The sequence below is a fragment of the Danio rerio genome, chromosome 12 (genome assembly GCF_049306965.1).
Source record: "Danio rerio strain Tuebingen ecotype United States chromosome 12, GRCz12tu, whole genome shotgun sequence".
NCBI lineage: Eukaryota > Metazoa > Chordata > Actinopteri > Cypriniformes > Danionidae > Danio > Danio rerio.
The window spans coordinates 9,737,290-9,754,326 of record NC_133187.1 but is presented as its reverse complement, the minus strand read 5'-3'; the positions used below and the strand labels follow the sequence as shown (position 1 = coordinate 9,754,326).

The following is a 17,037-nucleotide window of genomic DNA, read 5'->3' as shown; positions in this document are numbered from 1 at the left end:
CTCATTAAAAAAACAGGGACAACTCTTAAAGATCCTGTGCCTGGCGTACCAACCATTTTTACTATCATTAAACTACAAATAGTGGTTTTGGACATGCCCTAAGTGCACTTTTTTAAACAGTCAAAGTTTTGATTTCATAGAGTTCTATCTATGAGTTTGGAAAAAAATACTAAAAATATAGTTCGCCCAAAAATGAAAATTTACTCACTTTTACGTGATTCTAAATTTTTCTGAGTTTCTTTTTTTTCTGTTGAATACTTAGGAAGATATTTTTAAGAGAGCTGAAAACATGTAACCATTGATGTGCATAGTAGGAAAAACAAATACTATGGAGATCAACGGTTAAAGATTTCCAGACTCATTTTTTTTTGTTTCTTTCATGTTCATACAATAGAAGAAAGTTGGGTGACTAAAAAAAAAAGTTTTGGGTGAACTATCCCTTAAAATTTAGTAAATGGTCTCAAGCTGTCGGCCTGCGAGCAATTTACAGCCCCCTCCTCCTCTCTCAGGCCCACAACTGGGATCAAAAATATAACAAGATTCCGCCCACCAAAACATATAATTTTGATTTACTATAATTTTTGTGCAGTCACATGTAACCGCCACCTACTGGACATTTAAAGTACTGTACAAAATATGTGGTTTACTTTCAGTTTCTCTCAGTGTACTGTACGCACATGCATATTATATGAGAGTAACGCATATGCATATTATTTCTGGGGCTTAAACGTTGAAATATATGTCTGAAGAGTGCTCTATTTTTGCTAAAGCTCTATTTTTATAAATATTCAAGGGTCGTATGATTATCAGTTTTATTCCACATATTTTTTTGTACAAACACTTATTCATGAATTACATGTTATGCAGGTGGTGTAACAAATATGATAATTTTGCTAATATTCGATTCAAAATTGGTCTCAAACTGGATTCCTGGAGGGCCGCAGCTCTGCACAGTTTTGCTCCAACCCCAATCAAACACAGCTGAACCAACTAACCAAGGTGTTCAAGACTATTATGGACTATTAAGCAGGTGTGAGTTGAAGTTGGTTAAAGCTAAACTATGCAGAGCTGCGGTCCTCCAGGAATTGAGTTTGAGACCATTCACCTACAGTTGCAATCAAAATTATTAGCCCCCTGAATTATTAGCCCCCCCGTTTATTTTTCTCCCCAATTTCTGTTTAACGGAGAGATTTTTTTCAGCACATTTCTAAACATAATAGATTTAATAACTCATTTTTTAATAGCTGATTTATTTTTATCTTTGCCATGATGACAGTAAATAATATTTGACTAGATATTTTTCAAGACACTTCTTTACAGCTTAAAGTGACATTTAAAGGGTTAACTAGGTTAATTAGGTTAACTACTGAGATTAGGGTAATTAGGCAAGTTATTGTATAATAATGTTTTTTTCATTAGACTATCAAACAAAAAGCATAGCTTAAAGGGGCTAATCATTTTTACCCCAAAATGTTTTTTAAAAAATTAAAAACTGCTTTAATTCTAGCCGAACAGATTTTTCTCATATGTTTATCAAGATTTATATGAAAACTATGTAGATTAGTAAAATTTTACTGCTGGTTCGTTTGAAGATGTTAAAGTATATATGAATATATACATACTTTTCCTCTCTTTATTGTAGTTTTACATAAAAAGAAAGATACTGAGAAGAACAATTGGCAGTAAAGTCACTAAAGTTTCCCAAACTGCTTTCTGCTGTTCTTATGATATCTGTTAAACGTTTGGTTAAGTAACAATTAGCTGGGTATAAATTTTTCATAAATATATCTTTCATAAAATATATATTTTCAGCAGCTTTGTGACATGATAAACATGCTAATTTGCATTATCACATGTCCTAAGATGCATCAATCGCATCAGGTTTCCAGTTTTTTCTTGTGCTTGACTATTAAACTGGCCCTCCTATGAATTGTCAGTCACTGATATGGCCCTCTGCCAATTTGAGCTTGAGACCCCTACAATAACTGATGATTCATATTTTCAGAATCATTGAATTATAAGAGTCCAGAGCACCAAAGGTGTTAATGCTGCATCTTACAAGTCAGTCTGAATCATGGATTAAATTGGTTGGAAAACTTTGTCACAGCTTTGGTCCAGATGACTCAAATAACTTTGGCTATTAGTTTTGAAAGAGCTGTTCCCATGTAATATGTGCAAAACACACAAAATATTATTAGCTATTATTTACAATTGTATTAGGTAAAATTTTGTAAAATCCTTTATTTTTAATAAGAAAATCCTTCTGGAAAGCTAAAATCGAATTGAAACTGTACATGCCTCATCTGTAAAAGTACGTTCTTCTATGTCTACTCATGTGTAAGTTACAGTGATGTGACATGATAACAATTTCAAAGCTTTAAGTTTTACCTCAAGCGTGAAACAAGCTCCTTTTCCTCCATCAGGAAGTCAAGCAGAACCTTACTGGCATAGTAATATGCTTTTTCGATCTGCTCCACATACGCTCTCTCTTTAAGCGTGTAGAGAACCTCTTTGGCGTCTGGACAGGTTACATCACGACCGCACTCTCGCACAACATTCAGATACTTGCCTGAAATGAGAAAGTCATCACATCTATATACCCACCTCATTCTTTCATGATACATGGCAATGCAGTAACTCTTCCCACTGTGTTTAAATCTAATGCTGTTTAACCTCTGCAGAGGCAGCTGCATTCTACTGGTGCATTAAAATATAGCTGTTTTACATTAATGTTTAATAGATGCCTCCTTACCCGTGTTTAATATCTTATCTGCCATCTTCTGAAGGAATGATGGGATTCTGTGCTGGACGATAGTGTATCTTTGATCCCAGTATTTGTCATTATAATCCTCCTGAATCTTCTCTTTCTGCAGCTCATGTTCCTCAACCATGAATTCACTTTAAAGAAACACACACAGAGTATGCTATACTTGTTACTGTGGTACAATATGATCCATTTAAATGTTTTTTCATGGTCAGCAAAGTTCAAAAATGACTTTCCTTTAGTCATGAGTATTAGATGAGCAAACCAACAACCACGCAATAACAGGCAGAGTGACTTCATCAGCACAAAGACTTGTTTGAGTCCAATAAAAGTTTTGCAATAAGCTATTTTTTTATTACATGTAAGAAAAAACAATTACCAGCAAAATGATTGTTAATTCTTTAAACTCTAAATTATAACGCACACTGGGGCATTCTGTAGTTAACTGATTAATGTAAATATTAAAACGTTTAATATTAATTATTATTATATTATTAACATAAACTGTCTCTCCAACCATCTATTTACAATCCACACTGGAGCATTATGTAGTTAACTGATTAAGTGTAATATATTTATTTTTACAACAGTTTTGTCTGGTTTTCGAATCTGATTGGCTGACCGCCATGCAATATTCTGCAATAACAGCACTCGTACAGCCTCCTCACCCTTCTGTATTACTCCACCCACAATAGAGTGACAGCAGATAAATAAATATTGCATCTGTTGGACAACATAATGTACTTTGAGGCTTTTTCAGGTCAGAATGTAGTTGTTTAGGTAGTAACTTTGCAGTTTATTTATAAGGATAGTGCCTATTTTAAAATATTTATAATTTCGGAGGTGAGGCGCATAAGCATCCATCAACCTGTCATACTGAGCAGAGCATAGATGGTTGACGTTCTGCCACAAGATGGCGACAGAGACCGCATAATAAGCCCTTAGAGAAAAAAAACTCATTCGTAATTTTAAACTACAGCTGATCAAATGATTATTAAACAAGTAAGTGACATTCTAAGTCGATCTCTCTTTTGTATGTTGTAGTGTTGTATTTATAACAGTACTCTGGTAGTGATATCCTAATAGCAACAGAGAAATACTGGGAAATCTCTGTATACTGATGGCATTTCATGCCGCTCAGCCTTATAATCTTAAAATGTCAGCAAAATCATCTGTTTTGTCATTACTTTAGACATTTACGCTAGAGAATCATTCAAATACTAGCTGTAAAGTGACGTCGATAAAGTAGCAATGGTTTCTGCGGTTCTGTCATCAGCTGCAGATGTGAATGAACGGCTGTATAAAATGCTCTATATTTGTTATTTCAAATATAATATGAATATAAATCAGTACTTTAAAGAATTAAAGCTAAATATTTTTTTCCTCAAACACATAAACAATAATGATAAATCCTGAGAAACTGAGAATCTCAAACTTCTTTTCCATGGCTTTATATAAAATTCAATATGCTGTACATTATGCTGCATATTTATCATGAGTGGCGAATTTTGATTGTCCGTCGGAATTTGCATTATTAAACTGAGGAAAAATCTAATAAGAATAGTTCATTCAATTACACTTACAATTCTCATCCCTAATGTGAGCAGTCTTTTAACATATGAAAGTTACATTCAGAATTTGCTACTTCAAAAAATAAAAAATAAACGTATTCAGAAATAAACTGTAATTTACAAGGTGTTCCCAGTAAGAGTCCTAAATGCCTCATAGCTCAATGGTTTGTCAGAGGTGACACTGTACCTGTACGGATCTTTAATGATGCCCCTATAGATCCACTTCTCGAGTATTTCAAAGTAGGGAACACTGGCTGCTTTGGTCAGATAGAGGCAGAGCTCTTGAGCCTGGCTGTCTCCGGTGTAATTGAAAGTGCGATCATGAAGCAGGCTGAGGGTCGAGCCACCCATACACTCACCCTTTTCAACGGAAGTGGCTACACGAAAGACAAGGAAGAAAATGCATTAGCACATCAACAATCATGCTATTTTTTTACATTTTATTTACATTGGCTATCTATATCTATATCTGAAACATGCAAGGAATGCACCAATGTGGAAATGTGCCAATATTTATGATGATGAATAAAATCTTGATTTGCACTTCCTAATGACAAAAAAACAAAAAAACAAATGCAAGCAACAAATTATATGTATTTTAGCAGAAAACAAGGTAGCTGCAATGAAACAAGACATTTCTTTGGACAAAATCATTTACAAATGACTATTTTGATTCTTAATTTTTTTCCCACACTGACAACGTGTCATCTTCTCTACAGCAAACAGACAGAAATAATGTAATCAACTTTATTACATCAATAGCTATGTTTCCATCCAAAAATGCAAATAACTTTATGCGCAAAACTGGAATATCGAATAAAAGACATGCGAACAAAGCAGCGTTTCCATCAAACGAGTCAAAGTAAACAAAAAATCGTCACTTCCTGATTAACTGGAGCCAAATATCAACAGTAATAATGGAATTTGCTGTAATAGGAGAACCTGTGTGAATCTTTTCCTTATTTAATAAATTACTTGTGCCTCAGAAGACAGTCCTGACACGCAGTGTCGCGGTGTTGTTTAAAGACGGAAGACACAGAGCACAGACGCTCTTGATTCTGGCGCTAATTAATAATATAATAACACTAATACTGAAATGGTTAAGGCATTTTAGAATGACCAAAACTACATTTCAGAAGTTTAACAATGTGCTCAGCTTGCTGGTTTATCTATTTGCATACATTTTTATCATAACATGATCCTCTTATTACAAAATCACATGACCTTTTAATGCCTTTTAAAACCTGGAATTTGTTCGGTAAAAGTGTTTACATTGTAGTTTATGTGCATCTTTGCTTATCCAAAAAAAGTTTATCCTACTCAGTTATGCGCATACGTTTTTTTATGCGCATTTTTAACATTTATATGCATCTTCGTGTTTCTATCAACCAATTTTAATGCGCATATCTAAAATGCGCATGAAAATAGGTGGATGGATGCGTAGCTTATGATGCTAACAATAAAATGTGCATTTATCATCCAATATTAATATGGCCACTAATATTATGTGCATCCCACGTTAAAAAATGCAAAAAACAAATTAAAACATGCTTACTACATTAGACAACATGTAAGGGACATATTAGCGGCATACTAAAACATGGCAGTACTATATTTTCACATTAAAACATGCTAGTTAAGTTAGTTAAGACTTAAAACATGTTAGTTAGTAAAACATGTTAGTTAAGAAAATAATGGCAACATCTTAAAACGTGTTGGCTTAAAATACCTGAAACGTGTTACAAATATGTCAAAACATGATAAAAAAACATGCTATCAAAATGATAAAACATTTAAAAACATGGCAACATGCTAATACAACATGTTTGATAATGTTAAAGTTAAATTTTAAAATATTAACATTAGATACATAGCATTGTGTTAAATCATGTTAGAACCACATTAGAACATGCTAGAAACATTGATTTGACAAAATGTCGACGTCTGACGAAGAGCCGGTGAGCTCGAAATGTTACACACTACAATAACGTTCTTACATGAATAAATTTGACACTTTTTTCCGCCTTTGCATATATATTTGCATACTTTTTGTTTGAGCGCCCAGTTGCAATTGATGTCCAAGCTTTTGAAAATTATTCTTGACTAAATGTGAGCTATGTGTTAAAGCATAGCAGAAACATGCTAGCAAAATGCTAAATGCTGCTAATATCTTGCTTACAAGCTGACTTTTTAATGATTTGTATAGAGCCATCAAACAAAGTTTGAGATAAGAAGTTGTCAAGCACCAAAGAATGTTTCTAATGGGGTATTTGCACACGGACTTTCAATTTTTCAGCCAGCCGGCCCAATCACTTCCGGTGAACTGTCACATCATTTCAAAATCCCCACACTTAAGGTCTGATTTCTTTAAACTTCAGCGATCTTCACTATCTTGTGGATATACGATAAAAAGTGAGTATCAGACATTTTTTCACGCCATGTCTTTAAAATATGGAAATTAATTTTACCCCAGTATTTTACCCCAGGAGTTTCAGCGCTAGCCTGCTACTACTGACAGTACTTGGATCTACACTCTCTTTGTAACTCATTGTATTTTAATTACAGTACAACATCAATGCTATAAAAGGAACCTTATGAAATTGAAAATAGTCACATAAAACTTTTCACCGGAAGTTTATTATTGGCTGAAAAACACTAGCTCTATATACCCTATTGGCCAGGATGTTTTGACAAACATCGTATTGTACCTTGTAGCTTGAATAAGCTAGAAAACAAGTTTCGTAAAATTGTAAACCATTTCCTCTTATCAGTAAATTCGAAATGCTATTTTAAAAGTAATAGTGACTACATATGCTGATATCTTTACCAATGGAGGCCAGGATTTCCATGGTGCGCATGGTGGGCTGTATGTAGAACCAGAGCTTCTGCAGGGAAAGCGTGCCCTGTCTGTGCAGATGCTCCAGCTGCGTCACCAGGATCAGATATTCTTTCATCAGAGTCCTCATGGCTGCAGTCAGAGCGTGATTCACCTGACCATACTCAAATGACGACTTCTCCTCAGTGAAACTGGAAATGGATTATACAAATAAATTGTGTGAGAAACCCATGCGAAATTTTATCATAAATGACAGACTATACAGGGCCAATAAACCTGCCTGACATTATTAACAGAACTGATTCAATATGGCAAACAGGGTTTGAAATGAACACCTGGCAAACCTGCCAACTGTGTCTGAAAATTGTCTTTGGAAGATAACACTTTGGTTGAAGGGGTAGTTCACCCAAAAATTTATATTCTGCTACTAATTACTTACCCTTGTTTCATTTCAAACCTCAATCAAATCTCCATCATTCATCTTAAAAAAACACAAATTAAGATATTTTAGATTAAATCTGAGTGCTCCCTCATTCTCTATACACAGCAATGGTCCAAACATGTTCAAATTCTAGAAAATGTACCAAAAACACTGTCCAAAAACAATCCTTATTACTTAGCTGGATCGACTCTAATCACAACTATAAACACTTCTGTGTGACAAACATTTTTTTAAAAATGACTCTGTCTGACTGTATAGTTCTCTCCTGTGTCAGGTCATCACGTCGCACGTTTACAACAGGAAGTGCAATATATCAACCATCATATTGCCCATAGTAAACATGCACCCTGAACAAAGGTATTTTTAGACATTTTTTGGACACGTCAAAGTGTTCTTGGACCTTCATATAATTACAGTTGAACCACTGAAGTCACATGGAATGTTTGGACATAATTTTTGGTTCTTTTAACATCTCTGGACCATTGCTGTATATGGAGGATGAGGGAGCTCTCAATCCTTATCTAAAATACCTTAATTTGTTTTGGGGTTTTTTATATAAATGAAGGTCTGAGGGAATCGGAATGACATGAGCATGAGTAATTAATAACAGAATTTTAGTTTTTGGGTGAACTAACCCTGATACACCCCCGAAAATGCCTCTAACACAGCATGCAAACCTTAATTCAGTTCTCTGTAGTTTTTCTGCTTTGATAATTTAAATATCATATAAACAAAGTTATGCCAACTCTGTATATTGCTTGTCAAGTTTAAATTTATTTTTGTATTAACTTTACAGTAATTTCAATTACTTGTTTTTTATTTGCAAACATTTCTTACACCAGTATTTTTATTTCAAGTAAATTAATTTAAAAGCAAGTTTACATAATTAATTTTTTCCTTCATTTTCTTTACGACATAGTCCCTTTTTTCATCCAGGGTCGCCACAGTGGAATGAACCTCCAACTTATTCAACATGTTTTATGCAGCGGATGCCCTTTCAGCTGCAATATTACACTGGGAAACACCCAGTCACACTGAATTCACACACATACACTACGGTCAATTTAGCTTATTTACCTATACCACATGTCTTTGGACTGTGGGGGAAAACCACAGCACCCGTAGGAAACCCACTCGAACACGAGGAGAACATGCAAACTCCACACAGAAATGCCAACTGACCCAGCCGAGGCTCGAATGAGCGACCTTCTTGCTTTAAGTTTACGCCATTTTAATTCAAATAACTTTTGACATATATTTGTACACATTTCTGTCTTCAAAGGGCGAGGCAGTGGCGCAGTAGGTAGTGCTGTCGCCTCACAGCAAGAAGGTTGCTGGGTCGCTGGTTCGAACCTCGCCTCAGTTGGCGTTTTTGTGTGGAGTTTGCATGTTCTTCCTGCCTTCATGTGGGTTTCCTCCAGGTGCTCCAATTTCCCCCACAGTCCAAAGACATGCGGTACAGGTGAATTGGGCAGGCTAAATTGTCCGTAGTGTATGAATGTGTGTGAATGTTTCCCAGAGACGGGTTGCGGCGGGAGGGCCGACAATAAAATGAATCAATAAATGAATCTGTCTTCAAAGAGTGACTGGCTGTCATAAACTGAAAGCTATTCAATCAGAATCAGATTTATTTATAAATATTTTTTTATGCTACAGCATGTAACTATTGGCACTTTAATAAGCTAATAAAATGGCATGCTTCTTGCAGAAGTCGCCAGAGTTATTTCTTTAACATTTGGATATGCAGTCAGGTACTCCACAGCAGGGACTGACCTGACTCTCTAATATAGTTTGAATATAAGCACTAATTTATATTCACTATAGTGATTCAGGACAATACAAAAAGAATATTTTGAAGATGATGTATTCACTCGAATTGGATTTTTAAGAAAAGAAAGTTACATATTTCAGTTTTGAATGAAGATATTGATCATTTGAGATTTTTCAGGATAGTACATTTTAACTTATTATCCATATTAGCTAGAGAGTGAAAAGGTTTTTAAATTCTGACTGTAATGTGAACCAGGTTAACATAAAGGCAATATAGTTCACCAACCGGGTGATGGTGGAGTAACAAGATGCGACTGGTAATATCCTGTTGACCAGCTCTTTGACGGACAAATCGAGAGAAGGATCTACAATGAACGATCGGCTCTGTCTGCCAAGCACTGGCTGAGCTGTGATGTCTCTCCCATCCACACCAATCAGAACATACAGCAGATCCTCAACCAGAGCTTGTTCCTGTGCAGCCAGCGGCATTGTGCCTGTAATTAAAAGACTTAATGTCATCAAAAGGAAAAATCAAATCCAATCAAAAAAAAAACAAACACATGCTGTCCAACATTTTTTTCTTCTTCAAGAAGTTGTTTCAGAGACAAATGTCATTTAATACAAAAAAATATATATCATTTTTCAAGGTGATTTTAATTAGTTAATGATGACCAGATATGCACTGTGAAAATCAAAAGTACTCATCCCTATGCCCTACTACCTTTGAAGGATTTACCCTCCAGAGTGACAGCTATGAAGAAATTAGTGCAAAAACTTCCTTATGCAAAAGATTTATGGAAACCCAAAGTGTCTATCAGTTGTCCCCTTTTAATCTTTAATTCCAAAGGGCCCTTCAAAGTATCCATTATCCAAAACTACACAAAATTAGTAATTAACGGTTTGTTACATCCGATACGCAATAACTTTCTACATTTGTTGTGAGCTGCAGGCTATAAAACTTTCATGCATCTTCAAATTAGCCTATAGACTTACATAGTCACTAATATATGTTCTCTGAGCCCCTTGGGGAGAAGTGACAGTGACAGTTACACCATTATTTTTAGTGTAGATTACATAAAAGTTTATTATGCAAGTAATCTTATTTATATGAAATGAGCTGCTGTTTCCGTACAGGATTGAGCTACCAGATGAATTTGGAAGAACGAAGCTATCCTGGATCATGTCAAATTGTCAATAAATACATCCAACTAAATGAGTAATCCACATGTGAAGAACAGACCCCAGATAGGCTTCACATAAATGTCTTTTTAGCCCTGAAAAGGTCTTTTAATTAATTACCGCATTAATTTGACCGCATTTATTTTCAGAACATTCTAGATTCGACGGTTCCTTGTTTGTTGGCATTTACCTCTGTGGGGTGAATTAAAAACATGTGAATACAAAACATTATTACAAGCTATCGGTTAGGCTAATGAAAAGAGAATGTATTCTGAATCATTAAAACAACTACACATTTCACCGTTAAAGTATAGGTGAAATCAAAAGTGCCCATATTGTTTGATCTATCATCAAAGTGAATAACTTTATTTACTTTTGTAGCATTTTTCTATATTTCCAGGGCTCTGATTTTGGAAAGTCTTGTCACGTACCAATAGCCACAACAGGATCTCCGACAGGGGTGGGGTTAGTGATGAAATCCCCAATCAGAGAAGGCCGGTCATACACCCAGTTTGGAAACACAGGGTTGGGCTGAGTGGGGTTCTTCTTGTTATGACGGTCTCTCAGCATTTTACGGATGACCTCAGAAGACTGGAAACAAAATGAAATGTCATAAACTGATGTAATATTCAGAATTAATAGAGGATAGTAGTCAACCTTATAGCTCCTCACACTACCTGTGGTACATTGGAACTGGCTGTGACATTTCCCAGCTTTTTGCGCAATTCCTCCAGTTCTTGCATGGACATTTTGCTGCTGGTTGCAGGAATGCTATATGATGCAGTGGTGCTGGATGCTGCATTGGCAGACATTTCTGATCTCTCCTTGGAATTCTGCTGCAGGAACTTTAAAGTCTGATAAACAGAAACAGTAGTGGGTTATCATTTTTTAGTTTTTTTTTTTTTACTTAAGTGTACACTCACACAAGTTCACTGCCGGTCAAAAGTTTGGGGTCATTGGGGTTTTTTAAATGTTTTAAAATAAGCTTATCCTGCACACCAAGGCTGCATTTATTTAAACAAAAATACAGTACAAATTGTAAAATTGTGAAATGTTATTGCACTATAAAATAAATGTTCAAATGTAGTTTATCGTTTAATTTAATCATTTATTCCAGTGATTTTAATGATGAATTTTCAGCTTCCTAACTCCAGTCTTCAGAGTCACATCATCCTTCAGAAATCACTCTAATATTAATCATTATTGTTATTATTAAGTATTTGAAATTTCATACAATGAAAATTACAATGAAGTTGACTTGAGGTATATGTTTTTCATCAGTTTGTTACTCTTTTAAATATTAAATATTTATTACATTAATTTATTTTTGAAACTGATACTTTTTAATTTGTTTACATTATGTTATGTTTAAAATAGTATTTTATGAGACGTGTGCCACTTGGACAAACCAAATTTCCTTTGGGATTAATAAAGTGAAATCAGTCAATTATTACTGGAAAAAATATTCAAATGAATTTTAATTGGAATACTTAAAAATAAATAGTCATGTTAAAGTCAGAACAACCCATTTTAGCATAAAACATAATTCGTTTTGAAATTGTTGAAACTGTGAGTGTATTCTTTCCTCTATTGAGCTTTGAGTGGTATTATGTGAGCCATTATGGAATTCAACAAATATCAAGTCAAGTACGAAAACATTAGGATTTGTTAATATTGTCATATTTGAATGCTTTATATAATTAATAATGTCAAATTTGATTAATTGTGTTGATGAATAAAAGTTTGATTCATTTTTCATGATGAATGAACATTTTTAAAAGAAAACAAACTTTTAATAAAACTTTTAAAATGTGTTTTTTTACAGTTGCCACAAAAATATGAAGCTGTATCATCCATTCGTTCATTCATTTATTTTCTTTCAGCTTAGTCCCTTTATTAATCCGTGGTCGCCACAGCGGAATGAACTGCCAACTTATCCAGCACGTTTTTACGCAGTGGATGACCTTAAAGCCGCAACCCATCTCTGGGAAAACACTGATAATAATGAGAATTGTTTCTCAATCAAATTAAAAAATGATTTAGAACTGGAATAATTTCAAAAGCCCCATGTGACACCGAAGCATGGAGTTATGATGTTAAAAATTCATCTTTGAATCTAAAGAATAAATTACATGGTAAAGTATGTTCACATAGAAAACTTTTACTTTTAACACACAATACACATTTTAACACACACAATTTTACATTATCACATTTTAAACAATTTTGATGTAATAAATGAGACTGAAGTAAAGCGAATTTTATATCCAACATTCGTTCAGTGACAGCTTGTGACAAGCTCCCTATATCGTTTACAATGCTACTTTCAATATTCGGTCTGAAATCACATGCAAGTATGACTTCAAAACAACATCACCACTATTTAATTGACTCAGAACAATGAAGTACTTTAATATAACTGCTAATATAATTTCACTATTAGTAAATGACACTATTTTCAAATGATTTTATTAAAGAGGAAGTCTTTTATTAAAGAGGAACTCAAAAGATCTTATTATTGTTTTAACAAATACCCTTAAATGATGCAGGCTGTAGTTCACAGCAAGCATCAAGTGTTCATTGAGATGTGATTGAGATTGTGTTGTCTGTCTTCTCGGGGGGTTTTTTCTCGTAAGGCACGGCTTTCAAAAATGATGACATGAGACTCTGCTGGGTAGCTGCGCTGGTTTCCTAACACTTTTATGTCTGTAATTTCTTAGCATCTTTATAAGGGTGGTCTTGTTTTACATGGTGAAACAGGTCGTGGTGTTGCCTGCTTTTGATGACATGAGTTGTCTAAGCAGTTTGCGGTGCACGTTGCTCTTTTTTGTGTCGGATAGCGAAAAACTAAGTAGCTCATGAAGTCTAGTGACATTTCTGGTCAACAATGTCTGTGACTCTGACCTTTTTTACCTTATTTCTTTCTTACTCTTTTCAGTGCAACTAACACTGTATGGCTGTAAACTTGTACGGCGTGCGGCAGTCGGAAGGGCAGGTTGCAAAATGCTTATGCAACGTTACGCATAGTGCGTTTATATTATCGAGCAATTATCGAACTGTCATTATCGATTTATCAAAAAAAATTATATTGTGATAATTATCAATATCGAATTATCGCCCAGCCCTACTTGAAGTGAATATTTATGTATTTTTTGTGAGTGTTTTCTATGTTTACGTTTTATGTCTTTATATCCCTTTGTTGTTATCACTATGTGAGTTTTGTTTGTGAGGCACTGAATGAAACAAGGACTCTAGGCTGCAAACCAAATCTGGTACTGCACCTCTTTATCTTCAGTGAGTTTGGAGAGCAGATACACCAGTGGATCAAGGTTGCGAGCATTCTTTGACTTCAGTTCATCATATTTCCTCAAGAAGTCTTCAGGTGTTTTGGAGTGTTCTGCCATTTTGACCTATAGGGCAATGTAAATAGTTTCAGTGCACTCAGAAATGGACTGACAATAAATAAAGCACATGATCTGTCTGTTTACCTTAGCGCTGTGTGCAGAAACTGTAGTGGTCACATATCCAGTCCTGTTCTTCTGCAGTAAATCAATATAAACCTCTGCACCATCTCCCCCTCGGACATTAAGGAGCCCGAGGAGTTCATTAACATCATGATGAATCCTGAATTCACTCATGATATCAGAAGCTGAAATCCGAGAGAGAGAGAGAGAGAGAGCATTGAGAAAAGAAAGCAAGCTCTATGAATGAATGAGTAACGTTACACAAACACTACATAGTAATTACAATAACTGCTGACATATGGACGTCAAATATAAACGTTTATTTTGCATGATGTTAACGTTAAGTGACAACAAATGTTTTTATTTATTCTTATGTATTTACAGCTAGCGTTGACCCCTGCAGCTTATTCGCATGTGTATATGTTCCCGAAACAAAGACGGTTTTATTTACGTTAAGTACAAAAAAACTGCCCTTTAAGCTTTTACCTTGTAAAAACCGTATTATTTCGTCTTAATGAAAACGTAAAGCATCTGTTGTAGAAGAGTGGCGAAACTGACAACGCCACAATAACAGGAAGTCAGAAACTACAAGTTTCTAAAAATGCGCCAAAAGACTCCGTGTTTCAAAATAAAGGTCACTTCTTGTAATCGTCACACGCCTAAAATACAACAAAAGCTATTCCTTTTGAAATACAGAATATTAATATAAAAATTTAATAGTTAATTTTCAAAATTTATTTTAGACATGTACAGTGATATTTTTATATTTTTATATATTTAACATTTTCCACAACTGTACTCTACACTACGGAATAACATGATATCCTACTGGTTAGCTGTTTTTGCAAATAAACTCTTTATTTATAGAATGCTTTGGGTTAAATTTTGGATTTGCATCAGTATTAATGTTATGTTCATTTATTTATTCATTCATTCATTCATTCATTCATTCATATTGCTTGGGTTTAGTCCCTTTATTCAATAGGGGTCGCCACAGCGGAATGAACCGCCAACTTATCCAGCATATGTTTTACACAGCGGATGTCCTTCCAGCTACAACCCACTATTGGCAAACATCCATACACACTCAGTCACACAGAGGCAGGGAAACAAGAGCATCCGGAGGAAACCCAGGCCAATACGGGAAGAACATGCAAACTCCACACAGAAATGCCAGCTGACCCAGCCGCCGGGGCTCGATCAAGCACAGTCACCCTTTATTTATTTATTATTTTTTATATTATTATTATTATTATTATTAGCCTATTATAAGTTGTAGTAGTAGTAGTAGAATATGGCCTTCATCATGTCTAAAAGATGCAATGTACATTATAGAACATAAAATATAAAAGTATCTAAAATACATAGGATTATATTATATACAACTGCTCAATGTAAAATGGAACTGTATCCCGTAATGGGGTATATGCACACAGAATTTTTATTTCAGTTAGCCAGCCCCAGGGCTTCTGGTAAATTGTTATCCCATCCTCGCTGTGTTTAAGATCTGATTTCTTTTAAAAACGGTAATCTTAACTTTGTTGCGTATGAAATTAGCACAATTTTGAAGATCAAGTTAAAAAAAACATCCCAGTCCAGTGGTGGAAAGAGTACTGAAAAAGCATAATTAAGTAAAAGTACCATTACTTGCCTAAAAATGTAGTGTGAGTAGAGTAAAAGTATCTGTTATAAATCTTACTCAAAGTAGGAGTGAAAAGTAGCCCTTTTAAAAGTACTCATGAGTAGTGAGTAGTGAGTATTATGCTGTGAAAAGCTGATGCATTTACATGTAATTTGTGTATGTGTGTAAACGTAACATTTTGTAGTGCATTTAGTTATTGCCCAGCAGGCACACAATGTCATAAGACGTTATTATTAGGTTAGATTTAGGTTGTGATGTCAGGTGACCAAAATTCAATGTCTAGCCCGCATCTAAGGAAAACATTATTTTCATGTCTAATAATGACATCAAATGACATTGATATTTGGTTGATTTTAGGTTGCTAGAATGTGACCAAAATCCAATCATCTTAAACCAAACACTGACAATTATTCATCAGTTATGGCAACCAAAATTCAATGTCTGATAGATACCATAGTGGTAATGTTGACAACATCAAGCTGCAACATCAGTAGACGTTTATATTTGGTTGATTTTAGGTTGGATGTTGGACATTGACATCGGGCTGACATTGAGTTCTGATGTAAACCTAATTTTTATTTCCAAACAAAATGCAGCATTTTCACGACATTAGGGTACAATTTCAATCTGACAGCATGTTGACGTCTTGTGCCTGCTGGGTGTTTAAAGCCATTTCGGTCATCATACAGTAAATATCCATCCTCTTCTCATCAGTGACATGCATCTAAACCAGGGGTGCCCATACTTGGTCCTGTCCAGAAAAGTTTAGTTCCAATCCAAATTAGACGCACCTGGGCTAGCTAATACAGAGAGATTTTTGCAGTTTTGCCCCATGAGAGGCTTGTAGCTGTACTTAATGATAACTGAAGATTTTATTTTCTCTGTGTGATGTATTTTCTAAGTGTAAAGCAGTTAATTTTCTCTTGTCAAAATTATGTAGTGTTTGCAGCAAACATGCCAGCGTGTGAATACTGTGTAAAATGAGTATGCCTGCAAAGGAGCAACACTAGGAGAAGGCTATGCTGAAGTGACTGATTGAGTAGAATAACTGAATATGTAAAACACTGATCATATATGTTAAATGTATGAAGCTATATGTATCAGAAGCTACAGTGAGTAACATATTATCAAGTGATTATCCTATCATGACAATGTATGTAAACACTTAGTCCTTTTGCATAAGTTGCATCTGTGGAGAGAGAACTTTGGTTTCAAAACAGTTGCTGACATGACAAGGACCTGTGACATCTCGCTGACCATAGCAAGCTGGCTGAGAGCCAAGAATAGCAGGACCACCTAGAGTAAAAATCTATCCTAAAATGGTTAAAAGTTAAAACAAGACACCTAGGGGTGTGGAAAATAACCTGTT

General features: G+C 34.9%; 1 protein-coding gene across 1 annotated transcript in view; it reads right to left on the bottom strand.

The window, feature by feature from the left end:
• Positions 1-14,612, bottom strand: part of tubgcp2 (tubulin gamma complex component 2) — a 34,777-nt gene extending 20,165 nt beyond the window's left edge. The window contains 10 exon segments of the mRNA NM_200122.1: positions 2,389-2,569; positions 2,753-2,898; positions 4,523-4,712; positions 7,163-7,362; positions 9,670-9,877; positions 10,994-11,153; positions 11,240-11,416; positions 13,844-13,972; positions 14,051-14,211; positions 14,513-14,612. Of these exon segments, the coding sequence (NP_956416.1) occupies positions 2,389-2,569; positions 2,753-2,898; positions 4,523-4,712; positions 7,163-7,362; positions 9,670-9,877; positions 10,994-11,153; positions 11,240-11,416; positions 13,844-13,972; positions 14,051-14,200 (1,541 nt within the window). The 5' untranslated portion in view covers positions 14,201-14,211; positions 14,513-14,612.
• Between the last annotated feature and the right edge of the window lie 2,425 nt (positions 14,613-17,037).